This window comes from Doryrhamphus excisus, chromosome 19 (genome assembly GCF_030265055.1).
Source record: "Doryrhamphus excisus isolate RoL2022-K1 chromosome 19, RoL_Dexc_1.0, whole genome shotgun sequence".
Classification (NCBI taxonomy): Eukaryota; Metazoa; Chordata; class Actinopteri; order Syngnathiformes; family Syngnathidae; genus Doryrhamphus; species Doryrhamphus excisus.
In genome coordinates this window covers 13,667,744-13,681,132 of record NC_080484.1, presented here as the reverse complement: position 1 = coordinate 13,681,132, position 13,389 = coordinate 13,667,744, and the positions used below count along the sequence as shown (strand labels likewise).

At 44.3% G+C, this 13,389-nt stretch overlaps 2 protein-coding genes across 12 annotated transcripts in view; one reads left to right on the top strand and one right to left on the bottom strand.

Annotated features, from left to right (window-relative positions):
- LOC131107463 (MAM domain-containing glycosylphosphatidylinositol anchor protein 2-like) overlaps positions 1-13,389 on the bottom strand; it is a 166,612-nt gene that overhangs the window by 112,637 nt on the left and 40,586 nt on the right. The gene's annotated exons all lie outside the window — the stretch shown is intronic.
- On the top strand, positions 4,064-12,981 carry LOC131107464 (low choriolytic enzyme-like). Of its 8 annotated transcripts, none has more exons than XM_058057542.1 (9): positions 4,064-4,427; positions 8,814-8,846; positions 10,596-10,614; positions 10,736-10,798; positions 10,860-11,006; positions 11,079-11,196; positions 12,322-12,500; positions 12,572-12,653; positions 12,807-12,981. In XM_058057542.1, the coding sequence occupies exons 4-9, from the start codon at positions 10,744-10,746 to the stop codon at positions 12,946-12,948; spliced, it is 723 nt and encodes a 240-aa protein (XP_057913525.1). In that variant the 5' UTR covers positions 4,064-4,427; positions 8,814-8,846; positions 10,596-10,614; positions 10,736-10,743; the 3' UTR covers positions 12,949-12,981. The 8 variants fall into 8 exon arrangements, with proteins under 8 accessions (XP_057913525.1, XP_057913524.1, XP_057913523.1 ...); XM_058057541.1 differs by having other exon boundaries at positions 8,691-8,846; XM_058057540.1 differs by having other exon boundaries at positions 8,556-8,846.

Genomic DNA, 13,389 nt, shown 5'->3' with positions numbered 1-13,389 from the left:
CGACCTTGTGCGTTCTTTGGTTTTCTTTGTGTTTCATTCATTCATTCATTCATTTTCTACCGCTTTTTCCTCACGAGGGTCGCGGGGATGCTGGAGCCTATCCCAGATGTCTTCGGGCGAGAGGCCGAATCTAGACCCTGGACTAGTCGCCAGCCAATCACAGGGCACATATAGACAAACAACCATTCACACTCACATTCATACCTATGGACAATTTGGAGTCGCCAATTAACCTAGCATGTTTTTGGAATGCTACGCATTGCTACGCCACGGGGAGAACATGCAAACTCCACACAGAGATGGCCGAAGGTGGAATTGAACACTGGTCTCCTAGCTGTGAGGTCTGCGTGCTAACCACTTGCCCACCGTGCCGCCCCTTTGTGTTTCAAGTTCAAATTTAACACTGAGGTCATACTTTGTTCCAATGTTTGTATTTCTACCAATATGAATGTCTTTTATGTAGAAATGATAACAATATACTGTATTTGTACCTCAGGTGATATTTATATGGATCTGCAGAAGCAAACAAATAAAATAAAAATAAAATATGTAAGAAATTTGATAACATGTCAATATTTCTACATTTTGAGCAGTTCTAGATGGCATTTTCATTGGATTTTTTGACATATTTTTGTTAGTTGACTTGTTAAAAAATGAATAGTTTATACGTGGGCCTCATGTCAGCCGTGCACGTGTTTAAGGCATCCAAATGAGCCACGGAGCGGCGCGTGCGTATGATGACATCGGGCCTTGTCAGGTCTATCGATTACGCAGCCTAATGCACTGCCTGCACTCTTCCGGCCTTCACTGTTATTGTAAACCGGAGCCGTTATGGATCCGCTTCGCCACTATCAGCACAGATCATCCATCACCGTGCCGCCGGGCTGCCGCACCAACACAGACATTCATGAGGTGCGCTCGCAGGCTTCGGCGAAGACCGCGATGACGTTGCGCCGCTTCAGCACAAAAAAAAAAAAAAAAACAGAAGATGGCTTCCAGTATGCTATCGAAGCGGGACACTTGATTTATGGCTCGTTAACGCAGCAGGAGGAGGAGAATAAAACCAGTAGGGCCTCATCTTAGACCACCACTACGTATCCCACCGGCCATTTTCAGGCTTGATTGGTGATGGTGACATGTTTATGTTAGCATAAACATTCATTCATTCATTCATTTTCTACCGCTTTTTCCTCACGAAAAAGGGGTAATGGAGCCTATCCGGGGTACACCCTGGACTGGCCGCCAGCTAATCACAGGGCACATATAGACAAACAACCATTCACACTCACATTCATACCTATGGACAATTTGGAGTGGCCAATTAACCTAGCATGCAAACTCCACACAGAGATGCCCGAGGGTGGAATTGAACGCTGGTCTCCTAGCTGTGAGGTCTGTGCACTAACCACTAGACCGCCGTGACGCCCTAGCATAAACATATATGGAAGAAATCAGTGCCAAGCTCCAGTGCTGTTGGGCACACGCAGATTCGGAATCATATCGTAATAAAACCGTGACTTGTTTTCCACAGGAAAAATCGGAACCCTCACAGGAGCGTTTCCTGACAGCAACTGGAAGTTGGCAGCATGAGAAACCAGAACAGGAATGGTTCCACATGCTGGCACACGGCGGCGCTCCTTACCGCGCATCCCAGAAATCAGACATCTGGAGGACGGATAAAGTCCACACTGGCGGCCGCCGTTTTCCGTCGACACGAACCTGTCGCAGACGCGCTCTTTATGGTCGGCTTGCTAGCGGCGTCAGGCTCGCTGAAGGGAGAATATCTGGCAAGAGTCGGGGCGCCGCCCGCCAACAAAATGTCTCATGATTGGCCGTTAGTGAGCTGATTGTCCTATCAGCGCTCGCAGCGCCGCATGGATGACGGGACGCCTTGGCTTGGCCATGCAGCCTCCAAAAACCACCTCCAGGATGTGTGTGTGTGTGTGCTATCCATAACGTTCCCGCTGGGGTAAGCACCGCATGCTTCATTATTCTCGCCAAACATGGCGGGAAATGAAAGAAAGCACCCAAATTTGTCTAATAAATGTGGAAGGCTTGAGTCTTGTTAAGCGAAGGGTGCTCACACAGCGTTAGCCAAACAGGAAGCAGGAAGACCAACTCATACGGACATGGACCACGCCATCTTTAAGAGGTATAATCTTCCGGGAATATTATGGGAATAATGTAAAAAGAGTATAAAGAGGAAAATGCACAAAAAAGTTCAAACTGCAAAAAGTGTGAAAAAGATGAAAGATACAATAACGATAAATGTGTGAGTCCAGGTGAAATATTTGATATCAGTAAATGTTCATGGGAATATTCCGCTTATGTTTATGATTGGCAGGTGATTTCATGCTGACATTTGCACAGCGGCCCGCTATTCTTTGTGTTTCCATGGAAACCACATTATTTGTGTGCGTATGCGTCTCCAGCACTTTGAGATGATTAATAATGGGTGGCGCCCCTCCCACACCCCCCACACCCCCCTCCCCGACCCCGCAGGAGCGATGGCGTGCGTGCTGCACACAGCTCATTGGCCTAAATGGCATTAGTGCTTTGTCGGACTGCAGCCCTGGGGGGCTTGTTACCGAGCCTCTTTTGTTTTAAGTGGCAGCCTCGCATGAAGCGTCCTTATCGGCCCCCCCTCGCCCTCGCTGGGACTCAGCCCCGGCGTATCAAAGGACAGGACCACGGAGGCTTAAGATGGGAGGAGACATTTCCCCAAATAGAATAAATAGCTAAAGACCACACCTCAAATAGACACCTTCCAACAACAATGGCAGCTCATCATTGCGTCATCATTGCGTCATCATTACTTGTCTCAGGTCTCAGTAACAGAAGTATATTTGGTGGTGGTATTTCTTTTCAAATGTCCCACTAAACTTTGAGTGTCTTATTTGTTGCACAACTTTTTCCTTTCATGTTGCAGCTTTATGTTACTAAAGTGCTAAAATGATGTTATTTTTCCTCCTAATGTTGGAATTCTGTTCTGGGAAAATTAAATAAAATGTTTCTTGTAATACTCATCTACCCCCCTCCCCCCACACCAAGTGTCCAAACTTCATGCCATGTTATATTTGTTTTCTGTTACAAATTTTTTATTCTTGTCAGCCGACATTATTGCAAATGTTCCCATTTTTGCAGCTTTTTAAAATGTCTTGTAACGTTCTCATTCATTCATGTTCTACCGCTTATCCTCACGAGGTTCGCAGGGTGGGTGCTGGAGCCTATCCCAGCTGTCTTCGGGCATGAGGCGGGGTACATCCTGGACTGGTGGCCAGCCAATCACAGGGCACATATAGACAAACAACCATTCACACTCACATTCATACCTATGGACAATTTGGAGTGGCTAATTAACCTAGCATGTTTTTGGAATGTGGGAGGAAAAACCGGAGTACCCGGAGAAAACCCACGCATGCACGGGGAGAACATGCAAACTCCACACAGAGATGGTAGAGGGTGGAATTGAACTCGGGTCTCCTAGCTGTGAGGTCTGCGCGCTAACCACTTCTTTTTTTTTTTTAATTACAACATGTAATATGTCATCACCGCCCTCTACAAGTCTCTTTTATCAGCTTTTGTTGAAATTTTATCCGGTAAAAATGTCAGGATATAAACATACCTTATGTGTTCAGCCCAGCAGGAAGCATTTTGGTTTGGATTGTTTGCGTTATGTCACGTAATATGTCATGAAAGCTCTTTAAAAGTATCTTTTATTAGCTTTTTGGCAAATCTCATCAGATGACAAATGTGTAAAAAGGTGTGTGACGCCTTAATTACGGCTGAACAGATTGCTGCTCTCATTAAATTAAATTTTAATAAAAAGCCACCAACAACCCAAAAATGGCCCGCGGGCCACACTTTAGACATCAGGCCTGCTGGAACCGATGACACGCTTAAAGAAACCAACAAAAAGCTGAAGGGGAAACCCTTGTGTTGTTGTTGTGTTGCGTCATGTGACACACCAGGCGGCTTTGTGACACCGCCCATTAGCCGGGGAGGCTAGTAAACAGAGGAAGGCCACAACACAAACATGAATAAACAAACACACAGCAAATCGTCTCTCTGAGTAGCCTGTACGCCTGCTAGCATTAGCGCTTCAATTGCTTTATTCAGTTACACTCCGCACCTGAAGGGGGAGCCTGGGTGCCAAAAACACTATTATCCCAGCAATTTCCATTTTCTTGATGTAATATGTTTATGATTTATCATCTTGGTCAAATTTAAGCGCTTTCATGTGACGGTTTGATAAGGCAATCATAATGTTTTATGACGGCTAGCCGGGGTTTATATCAGTGCTATCAGGCTCCTGAAGCGAGGACGTGGGGGGGGGGCAAAGTGGATGAGTCACACCGGCTCAATAACGTACGGCTGATCCCTGACATCGACGAGTCGTCCATAAAGACCACGGAGACTCCCGGGAGGTACAGAGAATGTAATTAAAGACGCTCTCCGTCACGTCCTGACTGTATTTCCCTCCACTATGCCGCCTTTCCAATGTGCCGCCATATCCGGAGTCCGGAGCCACGGCCAACGGAATGAGGCCTTCAGCGGCGCTAGCAAAAAGAAGATCGCTTATGTATGACAGAAGCGCATGAAATCAGCTAGCTTCTTCATTTCTCTGTCGGCTTGTCCCGTCTATGAGCGATATTGTTGGTTAGTTATCTAGCTAACTCGCTAGTTAACTTCATTCCTTACAGCTACTAACGTGCCAATTGTTAGCTAGTTATTAGCTAGTTAGCGAGTTACTTTCAATAGGCCTGGTAGTTGCTTCGTTCGTTAGTTTGGTCCTTTGTTTGCGTATCGTATCGTACGTTAAGTTATTTTCATTTCACGAGAATTCTTTCCATTCAGTTGTACGCTAGTTTTTTTATGTATATTTTGTTCCTTCATTTGCTCGATAGCTAGCTTCTTCATTTCTCTGTCGGCTTCTCCCCTCTATGAGCGATATTGTTGGTTAGTTATCTAGCTAGCTCGCTAGTTAACTTCATTCCTTACAGCTACTAACTTGCCAATTGTTAGCTAGTTATTAGCTAGTTAGCAAGTTACTTTCAATAGGCCTGGTAGTTGCTTCGTTCGTTAGTTTGGTCCTTTGTTTGCGTATCGTATCGTACGTTTAGTTACTTTCATTTCACGAGAATTCTTTCCGAAGGTTTTTCCGTTTTGTTAATGAGTTGCATTGAGTTACCTTTGTGTGCTACTTTGTTGTGGGTTACTTGCATTTTGTTAGCTTGTTTGGTTAGCTTGTTCATGAGTTCATTCATATCTTTTGTTTGTTCACTCGTTCCTTCTGTTTGTGGGTTGGCCGGTTATCTCGGTTGTTCATTCGTTTATTCGCAAATGGCTTCCATTTAGTAAGTCTGTCTGTCTGACGTTGGTTAGCGAGTTCTTTCATTCCGTTGTTTGTTGGGATGTCCGTCTACTCCTCATTACTATTTTATTTTGTACGCATGTATTATGTAATACTAAGTATTATTAGCTTGTTACTATTATGTCAGTACTGAATTTTGCCTGTTAGTTCATTTGTTCATTCATTGGTTAGTTAGCTTGCTTGTGTGTTCATTTGTCTATTAGTTTACTTATTTAATTTGCTCTATTTAATGAAATCTAGTTAATTACTTGAATTACTTGTACTTAGTCTGCTTGTCCACTCATCAGTTAGTTGTCTTCATTGTGCGTTTGTTAGTTCCTTGCCTGTTCATTCCTTGGTTTGTCCATTGCCTTCATTAGCGCATTGAGCTAATATACGTATGTATTTACTTTATTTAGTACTATGACTTAGTAGGAAGAGTTAAGAACAGTTTTGCATGAGAATCTTTGCCCAAGTGTTGTTCAAACACATTTGTCCTCATCTTTGATGTTACCATGGCAACAAAAACCCCAGCAAACTGGCGGCAACAAAAGAAAAGCAACACAAGAAGAAGAAGAACAACAACAGAGCAGAGTGACACATCTTTGGGCCGGCTGAACCTGCAATTAAGGCGACATAACGAGAAAAAGGGAAGCCAGGCCGGGGATAACGAGGAGTCGCACACACCATGTGGATAGGAGCATGTGCGACCTTTCACCCCTGCGGTGTGTGTGTTTGGGGGAATTGCGAAAGAACGACAGCCGAGTTGAACCGGCTGCAAGGCGGACGGGCGTTGGGAATGAAGCTGGTAAAGCACATGAACGGATCATACATCATTGAGCGTTCAGTCTGATGCACTGCTGTGATGCTAAAATACACAAATTGGATTACCTGTGCACACACAGGGTTCGCCACAATTGGACACACACACACACACACATACATGATCACATACATGATCAAACAATATGAAACTGACCAATCATCAATCTTTTTGGTCTTCCAGCATATAGACTCCATCTCCTCTTCAATGAGCGCAAACACACACACACAGCGTCTTCCCATCATAAGCGCCACATTATTATGATGTAGCGTGCCACATAAAAGGCCGCCATGATGGAACCTGGCCGACCTTGACGTGTGAAATCGGATCCAAGAAGTGTTTACAACCACACAGCATCCCTCTCCCCCCAAAACACCCCCTGTGTGAGACGCCGACTTAGACGCCCACGGAGCCAATAAAGACGTATCGTTATCCCGCTTGAATAAGTCGGTTTTCCGGGCGAAGAAGAAGTGCTATCTTTTCGATGTAGTGATGAATACAGGCGCTCACAAGAAGGCAAACGTTGAAAGCGGGGCGTCACATGGTGTTATTTTGGGGGATTTAAGACTGACGGCTAACGGCCAACAGCGCCTCCGCTGGCTCTGGCCTGGTAGTGTGTCTCCATTTTAAGTCTAGTTTTGGATTTTTTCTGTTTGTGCTTTGATTTTTTGTGACATAGGTATACTTAATAACTGATGTACTTAGTTATTAGCTCTACGTTCATAAGTTCATTCATATCTTGGGTTTGTTCCCTCGTTCCTTCTGTTTGTGGGTTGGTCGGTTATCTCGGTTCTTCATTCGCTCATTCGCAAATAAAGTAAAGTCTGTCCGACATTGGTCAGCTACTTCTTTCATTCCGTTGTTTGTTGGGATGTTCGTTTACTCGTCATTACTATTTTATTTTGTATGCATGTATTATGTAATACTAATATTATTAGCTTGTTACTATTATGTCAGTACTGAATTTTTCCTGTTAGTTAATTTGTTCATTCATTGGTTAGTTAGCTTGCTTGCTTGTTCATTTGTCTATTAGTTTACTTATTTAATTTGCTCTATTTAATGAAATCTAGTTAATTACTTGAATTGATTGTACTTAGTCTGCTTGTCCACTCATCAGTTAGTTGTTTTCATTCATTCCTCTGCTCGTTCGCTCGCCTGTTGACCTATCCATCAGTTACCTAGTCAGTACAACGTTAGCTCGTTTATGCGATTTGTGATATTGTTGTTACTTGTGGTGCATTTGTTTGCTAGGTTATTTGCCTATAGGTATACTTAATAACTGATGTACTTAGTTATTAGCTATACGTTCATCAGGTATACTTAGACATTTAACTACCAACGCTTTTTCCATGATTGCTTCATTTAGTTGCCTATTTTGTCCCCTTAGTTTCTTCCTTCCTTTGTACGTTTTCCGTTTGTTCGTGTGCTTATCTATTTGTTTTCATGTTGTTGGTCTTTGTGTTTGTACATGAACTGCTAATCAGTTCTAGTTTGTTTGGTCGTTGTCCATTCATCGTTATGTTTCTGTGAGTTGATTCATTGGCTTCTTTCTTGGTTCGCGGATTCTTCGTTCGTCAATCCGTCAATCAGTTAGACATCGACTTCATCCAGGTCCTTTGTTCTTTGTGTCGGTCTGTTCATCCGTTACGCATCTCATTTGTTTGGTCTTTAGTTTCTCCGTCGCTTTGTTTATTTTCTTTCTTAATTCGTTATGTTGCTTCTTTATTGGTTCATCAACTACGTATTTACTTTTTCTTTCTTTTTTCACTTGTCCGTTTATTCGTCTTCGTGCTTCTTTGTCTGTACATCAGTTTTCGTCTTTTTGTCACATATATGTTGCGTATTGTATTAACAGGAAGTAAGCTTATATCAATTTACTTAGGCTACAATAAAACATCCCAATGGTGTGTCATTCTCTAGCCAGCCTTAGGCCATCATTACTGTATGATTGCCATGATGATTATTATGCATATAATTATTATTAACTAATGTACTAAATGTGTTAAAAGGCTGGCGCTTCCACAGTTTAAGATCAGCTGCAGCCTCCATGGCTAATTCTCCAGCGTCCTTGGCCACAAAAAGCAAGGATTGTAAAAGTGTCCCCACGCTAATGGAGCAATCAGATGCAATCAGGTGTGCCGCATCCCCGCATCGCTTTCCATTGTGCCATAAATTAGGCGCCGCACTCAAGGCAAAGAAAGTGTAACTGTGTTTTTATTTCATTATTTATTATACACTGTACCTTTTGGCTCTTTACGTTCATTGGATTTATTGCTTCCTGTTGCCATTCATCAAAAAACAGGCCGTTTGGCGTGCAGGTACATTTCCTGGAGATAAGGCCGTGATAGTTTGTGCGATAAGACCCGTTTGCCCTGTTAGCAGTCAAACAGACCGACAGACAGACGCTCCTCTGAAACGTGATGCTCAGCGACTTGACAGCCGCCCGTGGGCGCTGATGAGATTATCCCAGTGTGTCAACATGGCGGTTTCCGTCTGTCCCTCCCCCCGGGGCAGGGACCCACCTTGACCACCTGTATATAAAGCGGATCCCGACCGGACTTCAGCATCGGCTTCCGTGAAACGGTCTCAACAACCGCAATGGATCTCACCAGCGTCTTTTTCCTCCTTCTGCTACAGATCGTCACCTTTTGCCGTGCACAGTCGGGCTGGGTGAGTAACCGGGCCGTTCCCTTCAGCTACACACGGTACACTTCTGTCAGTAACATTGGTGGCGCCCCCTAGGGGCTTGGTTTAATATGCTTTAGAGGCCACAATAGCATGCATGCTAACACAGGTATCCTCAATGTTTTATCATCATCGCACAAATGCTCAGCTGCTGATGATGATGGCAGCCATGTTTTACAGCATCATCTATATTTGTCAACAAATGCGCTAGCTTGATGCTAATTTTACATTTTACATTTACATTTGTGATTAGCATTTTTCATGTCGATTTCAAACACCTCCAGTTAGGATAAATAGACAACTAAGATGCACATTCCACAGAAACAGCTGATATAATAATAATAATAAGCATTTCTAAGGCTCAACGAGAAACGGACTGACACATTCATCATCATCATCATTCATCCTACAGTCCAACCTTGTTGGATGACAGCTGCTCCAATACCTGGCACAACCAATACGATTATTCTTAGACGATCCACTGAGAATAAGTTAACAAGTGAGTAGCAAGACGGCTCCTGGTAGAGGTAGGGGAGCCGCGGTTCATGAGGGAAAAAACATCCTCTCTCGGTTGGAATCCCAAAAAAAGAACAGCTTTAGTTGGGTCACGGAGGCAGAAGGTGACTTTGGCTGCCGTCTAAAAAAAGGAGACAAAAAGAATACTACTAAATTCCATCTGGTTTTTCACCTTCTGACCTTCATGGCTCGGGAGCTGAATTAATGATTGATGGTTGACAATCTACAGAGACCTGTAGCGACCTCTGCTGCTTGCTACAAATGTGCCTTCAAGGAAGAGTGCACTTTTTTGGATTGTCCACAATGTGTTTATGTGAGACATGAACACCATCCATCCAACCATCCATACAGCCATCCATCCATCCATCCATCCATCCATATACGTACCCATCCATCCTTCCAACCGTCCATACACCCACCCATCCATCCATCCGTCGATACACCCACCCATCCATCCAACCATACACCCATCCATCCATCCATCCATCCACCCATCCGTCGATACACCCATCCATCCATCCATCCATCCAACCATACACCCATCCATCCACCCAACCAACCATACACCCATCCATCCATCCATCCACCCATCCGTCGATACACCCATCCATCCAACCATCCACCCATGCATCCACACAACCATCCATCCACTCATCCATCCACCCATCCATCCATCCAACCATCCATCCATCCACCCATCCGTCGATACACCCATCCATCAATCCATGCAACCATACACCCATCCATCCACCCAACCATCCATCCATACACCCATCCATCCATCCATCCATCTAAAGATATAAAAAGAGGTAAAAAAAAAAAAAAAGCGGAAGCTCATGAGTGCCCGTCATGGGACACACCTATTTAGCCGAGAAGGTGTATGCTAACATGCTAACATGTCATACTTGGGAGTATTTGGGGGGGCTTCCTTCCTGGGTGATAGCGACTAGCCAGTTGGTAGCTAGCCGCTGTGGTGTAGCCAGGTGTCACTACGCCAGGAAGGTAGTTCTTGGGCGTAACAATGTTCCTAAGAATAATAATAATGTACTTCATATGCAGCATATGCTGCTTTTTGGAGGTTTCTCCAGAAGGTGCGTCCCGTTACGTGCATTCTTTGCTGTCTCCTTTTAGCTCTTTTCCTAGACGTGTGATCACATCCCACATAAGACTAGCAGTTCCACAGCCATAAGTGTATTATATCTTCCACTCTCTTTGCAGGAGCAGGCCATCGATAACGGTACGTGACGGCCACGGCGTCAGGCGACTCGTGTGCACTCATCCTGATGATCCAAATCGATAGCTAATATCAAAGTGTTGTGTCGCCGCTGAGTGTCGTCTGCTTCCTCCCGACTCCTTAGAGAACCGGATGGACGCGGCCGGCAAGGACACCATCACAGACACCATCCTCAAGATGAACAAAGGTGAGCGTTCAAGGGGCGGGCAGCACATCGGATGCAAACCCCATGGCTTCCTTTCTTGCAGGTGCTTTGCAGAGACTGATGGAGGGAGACCTGCTGCTTCCCACAACGAGGACCGCCATGAAGTGCTTGGGCGACCCGTACAGTTGCCTGTGGCCAAAATCTCGCAACGGCAAAGTGAAAGTCCCGGTGGCCATATCCGACAAATACGGTAACGGTCGGCCTAACATTTCATGGCGAGAATGAAAGTATAAACGACGGGGTTTCATGTAACGCATCACAGATGCTGGCGAGAAGAGCACCATTGTGAAGGCTCTCCAAGAGATGGAGGCCAAAACCTGCATCCGCTTCATTCGGCGAACCCGCCAGCGAGTTCACATCAGCATCGAGCCGAATTACGGGTGAGTCCGAAAAAAATTTACAAATGAAGACGTTAATCCCTCGTTTATCGCTGTCACCTGGTTCCTGACCCCGACTGTGATAAGTGAATTTCCACTTTTTCGTAGTAACAGCATATAAAACCATCCTCTAAATACGCTTTGTAACATTATTAGAGCCCTCTAAACATGATCTAACAGCCCTATAGTTACACTTTTACATGCCTGTTAGCAAATATAGTCAACATAGTCCGGAAAAATGAAGACGGTAATCCCTCGTTTATCACTGTCAACCTGGTTCCTGACCCCGACTGTGATAAGTGAATTTCCACTTTTTCGTAGTAACAGCATATAAAACCACCTTCTAAATACGCTTTGTAACATTATTAGAGCCCTCTAAACATGATATAACAGCCCTATAGTTACACTTTTACATGCCTGTTAGCAAATATAGTCAACATAGTCAGAAAAAATGAAGACGGGTAATCCCTCGTTTATCACGGTCACCTGGTTCCTGACCCCGACTGTGATAAGTGAATTTCCACTTTTTCGTAGTAACAGCATATAAAACCACCTTCTAAATACGCTTTGTAACATTATTAGAGCCCTCTAAACATGATATAACAGCCCTATAGTTACACTTTACATTCCTGTTAGCAAATATAGTCAACATAGAAAAAATGAAGACGGTAATCCCTCGTTTATCACTGTCACCTGGTTCCTGACCCCGACTGTGATAAGTGAATTTCCACTTTTTCGTAGTAACAGCATAGAAAACCACCTTCTAAATACGCTTTGTAACATTATTAGAGCCCTCTAAACATGAAATAACAGCCCTATAGTTACACTTTTACATGCCTGTTAGCAAATATAGTCAACATAGTCAAAGAAAATGATTATTAATTTCATTATATAACTGTTCCATAACCAAATTTTCCAAAAATGATACCATTATGTTGTTTTGCTTGTTCCTCGTAATATTAAGACACCCCCCCCCCAAAAAAAAACAACTTTATGTGACTAAAATGACCTCATCAAGTTCCACTTGGAGAATCACAATCTGATTCTAGTCAAATGAGGAGCCTTGCATCATTTCCGTGATCATGCGAGATGAAGATGTAATCCGCTGGTGGCTCGCTACCGTCCCAGGTGTTTCTCCATGTTGGGCCGCCTGGGGGACAAGCAGGTGGTCTCCCTGCAGCGCTTTGGCTGCGTCCAGCACGGCATCATCCTGCACGAGATGATGCACGCTTTAGGCTTCTTCCACGAACACACACGCAGCGACCGCGACGACTACGTGCGTATCGAGTGGGAGAACGTCCAGAAGCGTAAGGACGCGGTACGGATTTTTATGTGCGGCGGGATTTCACATGACATATTTACGTTTTCCTGCGGTCAGTTCACAGACACAACTTCCAAAAGCAGGACACCAACAACCTGAACCTCCCCTACGACTACGCATCTTTGCTGCACTACGGAAGGTGGGACAACAACTCATCCTACAGTTAGACTCCATCTAACAAGCCTCACATAAGACTTAGACAACACTTACATATGACTGCCGGGACAAAAAAAATAATCAATTTATGACAAGTGGAGCATATTCTGACAGTATTCTTTCTCTAAATGTACAGGACAGCCTTTGGGAAAAAACAGACCCAAACCATCATCCCCATCCCGGATGAGTCGGTAGAAATCGGCCAAAGGAACCATCTCTCCGACCTGGACGTTGTCCGGATAAACCGCCTGTACCAGTGCAAGAATTACCCGCACTAGAATGTTCTTTTTCTGTCAGTCTCAATTAAAGAATGCAACAGAATGTATACGAGTCAAGTTTTGATTTGACGGTCTGAGGTTTCTTCTTCAAAGGCGTACACTAGCTTAGCATAGTTAGCGGCGTCTCTCTGGTTGGCCAAAACAATAGCCCGCTCGGAAAGAAGAAAAATACATTGCCATTTATTTATTTTCATTCATTCATTCATTTTCTACCACTTATCCTAACAAGGGTCGCGGGGGTGCTGGAGCCTATCCCAGCTGTCTTCGGACTGGTCGCCAGCCAATCACAGGGCACATATAGACAAACAACCATTCACACTCACATTAATACCTATGAACAATTTGGAGTCGCTAATTAACCTAGCATGTTTTTGGAATGTGGGAGGAAATTGGAGTACCCGGAGAACATGCAAACTCCACACAGAGATGGCCGAGGGTGGA

Coding starts and splice junctions, on each gene's coding strand:
- LOC131107464 (XM_058057539.1), top strand. CDS start 4,487: ATGCCGCCTTTCCAATGTGCCGCCATATCCGGAGTCCGGAGCCACGGC. Junction 11,007..11,078: donor GGCCATATCCGACAAATACG/GTAACGGTCGGC, acceptor AACGCATCACAG/ATGCTGGCGAGAAGAGCACC. Junction 11,197..12,321: donor AGCATCGAGCCGAATTACGG/GTGAGTCCGAAA, acceptor CTACCGTCCCAG/GTGTTTCTCCATGTTGGGCC.